General features: G+C 37.1%; 2 protein-coding genes across 2 annotated transcripts; both read right to left on the bottom strand.

The window, feature by feature from the left end:
* Positions 1-713: 713 nt before the first annotated feature.
* BESB_075890 (cytochrome b) lies at positions 714-1574 on the bottom strand (the record flags this gene model as incomplete). Its single annotated transcript, XM_029365950.1, has 1 exon — positions 714-1574. One exon carries the CDS (start codon positions 1572-1574, stop codon positions 714-716), a length of 861 nt encoding a protein of 286 aa, XP_029214831.1.
* Positions 1575-2198: 624 nt separating this feature from the next.
* Positions 2199-4240, bottom strand: BESB_075880 (cytochrome b; the record flags this gene model as incomplete). Its single annotated transcript, XM_029365949.1, has 2 exons — positions 2199-2642; positions 4220-4240. The coding sequence occupies 2 exons, from the start codon at positions 4238-4240 to the stop codon at positions 2199-2201; spliced, it is 465 nt and encodes a 154-aa protein (XP_029214830.1).
* Positions 4241-5352: the final 1112 nt, after the last annotated feature.

Below are 5352 nucleotides of genomic sequence, written 5' to 3'. Positions count from 1 at the left end.
ATATGAATGCTCCTTCCGCCATTCGTTGACTGTGTTTACCACGGGGAATTAGAACAGAATACCAAGTTCTTTGCCTGGAGGTTTGTTACGTTCCGTACAGTTGTAGGTAAAAGGTATGTTAGAGACTTAGACTAGCGTTGGAGCACATTGTTTCATTCGATAGTCCACGCTCAATCTTACCATACATAGTACTTTTATGATCCCAGGCTGGTTTAATAAGTCAAAGTTTAGCCGGGAAGTTAGCGTCTAAAATATATAACCGATAGTCTCAACTTAGATGCACAGATGGACATAATTAATCCTTGTACGGTTTGTACCTACTTGACTCCTCAGTTTAAGCAGAACTGTAGTTTCTCGGGACTAAAGTCAGCATAATCAATAAAAAGGTTTGTTCAGCCACTGGTTCACCATCAACTACCTTGTTTCGACTTCGTACCGACTGTGTTATTGTAGCACATATCAATCCCTTAAATAGGGATATTATTCCCAAACAACCGGATCGTGTTGGCTAGGTGAACTAATCACGTTTCATAAATACAATCAGTGAAAGCTCTTTTGATTTCCATGAACGGAGTTACATATTAGATTCTCTTCGCTCCCATGGTATTTAGTAAGTTAACATTGAAACGTATCCAGTGTAAAGTTTGAACGTAATCCAGCTTTACCTTCTATGTTGTTATGTTAACCAAATAAGTTTCATCGTTGTTGATATTTCATTGACATGTTGATAACATAAATACTAACAAACCACCGGTTTTGGATGGGATTACTTTTAACACCGCATAATATGCTAAAAAGTACCATTCAGGTACGATATGAAGCGGAGTTACAAACCGGTTCACTGGTATGGAGTTATCTGGGTGCGATAATTCAATCAAACCAAAAGCCGTTTGTAAGAAAATTAAACCAATTAGATAGGATAGACATTTAGCATCGGTCATTAACATATGAGGATAGAAGGCTACTTTAAGTGCGGAATCAATACCTGCAGGGTTACTAGAACCATTTAAATGTAAATAGAAGATGTGTAATACAATTAGAATGCAACCTACAAAAGGTAATATAAAGTGCAATACAAAGAATCGTTTTAATGTTACATCAGATACATAGTATCCACCGAGTAACCAAGGTACTAAATATGGTATTGGAGAAAGGAGATTAGTAATGACTGTAGCACCCCAGAAACTCATCTGTCCCCATGGTAGTACATAACCGAGGAAAGCAGTGGCTATAGTAAGTAGATATAAAACTAAACCAGACATCCAAGCAGTAGTTAAATAACTATAGCTGGAGTTATACATACCTCGAGACATGTGTATTAAGATACACAAGAAGACGAAAGAAGCAGTTGTTGCATGCAACATCCTAAATTCCCATCCTGCTGCTACCTCTCTAACTAGATGTTGAACACTAGCAAATGCACAAGATGCTTCAGAAGTATATCGGAACGCTAAAGTGATACCTGTAATTATTTGGAGTACAAAGGTAATTGCAACTAAGAAACCAAAGTTATAAGATGAATTTAGATTGAGAGCACACCGATAAAAGACGAGGTGTGCCCGGAATAGACTCATGGAAATTTGTGTGTTCTCGAAACCATGCTAGCACAATAGAACTTCGTTAAATAACTACATATTAAAATGAGCGCATGTAAACTAGTCTTAAACACACCGCTCGTCACGTAACAAATCTCAAATCGTACTGTAGATTTTATATATGTACCGTAACTATAACCATGGTGACATCCAATGTTCACGCTCAATCTTACCATACATAGTACTTTTATGATCCCAGGCTGGTTTAATAAGTCAAAGTTTAGCCGGGAAGTTAGCGTCTAAAATATATAACCGATAGTCTCAACTTAGATGCACAGATGGACATAATTAATCCTTGTACGGTTTGTACCTACTTGACTCCTCAGTTTAAGTTAAGGAGTCCTTTGTTTACAGCTTGTACCGTTACTTTCAGGAGCATACCGTTAAATTCGATGATCTTATGTTCACTCAAATCGAATAAACAAAGACATTATAGTTCCTAGAATACTGAAGATGACTCCGGTTATGAGATACAGACAACCAAGTTCTTTATGATTGCAGTACACCACCACCCCACTGGACTGCTTAAGACAGCTAAAAGTTGGATTTCAATATCACGGTAATCATGTTTGCTTGGAAGCTGTAGTCATTATAACTATTGATTTAGTATAAGCATAGAACCAATCCGGTAGTAAGATATACGATAGTAGCTAATCTACCATATAAGATATAAGTCGCTTGTGGAATAGCACTACCAATAATAATCAAGAAGATCATACTGTATACCCAAATAATTACCCATCCACTGACTACATTTCGAGTCATAAAATGTTGTCGTATCAACATTCGAGTATTCAAAGCTCGAATTTCAGATAAAAGAGCTAAGTTAATGAGAGAGGACATAAATACTAACAAACCACCGGTTTTGGATGGGATTACTTTTAACACCGCATAATATGCTAAAAAGTACCATTCAGGTACGATATGAAGCGGAGTTACAAACCGGTTCACTGGTATGGAGTTATCTGGGTGCGATAATTCAATCAAACCAAAAGCCGTTTGTAAGAAAATTAAACCAATTAGATAATATGGTAGATAGGGAACAAACTGTCTCCAGACGTTCTTAACCCAGCTCACGTATTACATCTGACGGTGAACTAGCGTTCCTAACTGAATCTTGTTCAATAACAAGGGAGTAATGAGCCGACATGGAGGTGCTGATACAATCCGAGGATTAGAACTCCCAATATTATCTGACCTGTTATCCCCGGCGTACCTTACGACCGTTATATGATTTAGAGATAGAATGTAATGTGGATTAATATCCACATGGTTTCTACAAAGTGTAGATATAAAATAGTGAATGGTTCTGTAAAGATCTTGCATAACATACCTTTAGATTTGCTTAGCATTATAGAGCTTGTAGGCATGTAAGTAACTAAAGAACTATAGATACTTTGAGTGAAGAATACAAGGATAGCTCCAACAATAACATGGCTAAAATGTATACCAGTTAAGATGAAAAGTCCATTACCAAATGCATTATCATTAATATAAAGAGATAGTCCTAAGTATTCCGTACAGACTAACATTAAGAAGGCGACTACCAAAGTGAATGTCATGATATTCGTACAGCTTGTATACAAATGTTGGTTTTTCAAATATACGCTGGATACCACTATACTTAATGCACTTAACATGATGGTCATGAAAAGCACAAGAGAACTTGGATCCGGTAAACAAAGACCTTCAAGATCTAAACCAGTAGTCCAACTCGTAGTATATACTCCCAGAAAAAGCTGATAAATAATCCTGTCTCAGAGATGATAACTCCAAGTACGATGCTACTGATTAGACTAGCATCTGAGTAGTAGTTTTCTCTCGCTGTTAAGATGAGTGAGAACAAGAATCCATATATTACGCCTAGTAACCGATGTGGAATAATCTTAATGTAGTAGGATATTGAAATCCAACACTTTTAGCTGTCTTAAGCAGTCCAGTGGGGTGGTGGTGTACTGCAATCATAAAGAACTTGGTTGTCTGTATCTCATAACCGGAGTCATCTTCAGTATTCTAGGAACTATAATGTCTTTGTTTATTCGATTTGAGTTATACAGTTCTGGATCGCGGATCATTTGTACAGAGACGATAGCTACTTATAATGTGATAATAACGATACATGGCCTAGCTATGATCTTTATGTTCTTAATGCCTGCTTTGTACGGAGGATATGGTAACTTCTTTGTACCAATATATATTGGTGGTTCGGAAGTCGTTTTCCCAAGAACTAACGCGATCTCCTATTTTCTAGTACCATTAGTGAACTCTTTTGGTCTGATCCTAAGTACGCAGTGAGCTAAACTAGATACAAGGAACTTGACAAGCATTAATAGATTTATATAAACGACAAGGACATGAGTCTACTGGATTTTATAATACAGGGTTGAACTTGTGTAAAGATCATTGTGTTATGGTTCTATCACAAACCATTGAGATTACGAAGTTATGGTTTGGGCTCGTGAGTTCTCTCAATAACTAGCTGAGTGCTTGTACATAATTATATCAATGCAGTACCAATTAAGGCGTGTAGCACTATGCTCCTTAACATCACAGCTATGTCGAATTATCGCACCCAGATAACTCCATACCAGTGAACCGGTTTGTAACTCCGCTTCATATCGTACCTGAATGGTACTTTTTAGCATATTATGCGGTGTTAAAAGTAATCCCATCCAAAACCGGTGGTTTGTTAGTATTTATGTCCTCTCTCATTAACTTAGCTCTTTTATCTGAAATTCGAGCTTTGAATACTCGAATGTTGATACGACAACATTTATGACTCGAAATGTAGTCAGTGGATGGGTAATTATTTGGGTATACAGTATGATCTTCTTGATTATTATTGGTAGTGCTATTCCACAAGCGACTTATATCTTATATGGTAGATTAGCTACTATCGTATATCTTACTACCGGATTGGTTCTATGCTTATACTAAATCAATAGTTATAATGACTACAGCTTCCAAGCAAACATGATTACCGTGATATTGAAATCCAACACTTTTAGCTGTCTTAAGCAGTCCAGTGGGGTGGTGGTGTACTGCAATCATAAAGAACTTGGTTGTCTGTATCTCATAACCGGAGTCATCTTCAGTATTCTAGGAACTATAATGTCTTGTTTTATTCGATTTGAGTTATACAGTTCTGGATCGCGGATCATTTGTACAGAGACGATAGCTACTTATAATGTGATAATAACGATACATGGCCTAGCTATGATCTTTATGTTCTTAATGCCTGCTTTGTACGGAGGATATGGTAACTTCTTTGTACCAATATATATTGGTGGTTCGGAAGTCGTTTTCCCAAGAACTAACGCGATCTCCTATTTTCTAGTACCATTAGTGAACTCTTTTGGTCTGATCCTAAGTACGCAGTGAGCTAACTAGATACAAGGAACTTGACAAGCATTAATAGATTTATATAAACGACAAGGACATGAGTCTACTGGATTTTATAATACAGGGTTGAACTGTGGGTTAGTTTCAATGCCCAAGGCAGAGCACTGGATTGGATACCCAGGGAACTGTGCTCCCATTAATAAGAATCATATTCTAAGTCACCAGGCATGCAATACCAATCAGATAACAACTGAAGCTAGACTCCATGTTACACTTACTAAAATGGGATTCCTAGGTTGATATAAACTACCTTTTTCTGGGGAGTATATACTACGAGTTGGACTACTGGTTTAGATCTTGAAGGTCTTTGTTTACCGGATCCAAGTTCTCTTGTGCTTTTCATGACCATCATGTT

The sequence above is a fragment of the Besnoitia besnoiti genome (genome assembly GCF_002563875.1).
Source record: "Besnoitia besnoiti strain Bb-Ger1 chromosome Unknown contig00078, whole genome shotgun sequence".
NCBI classification, from domain to species: Eukaryota; Apicomplexa; class Conoidasida; order Eucoccidiorida; family Sarcocystidae; genus Besnoitia; species Besnoitia besnoiti.
This window is presented reverse-complemented; position numbering and strand designations above follow the sequence as displayed.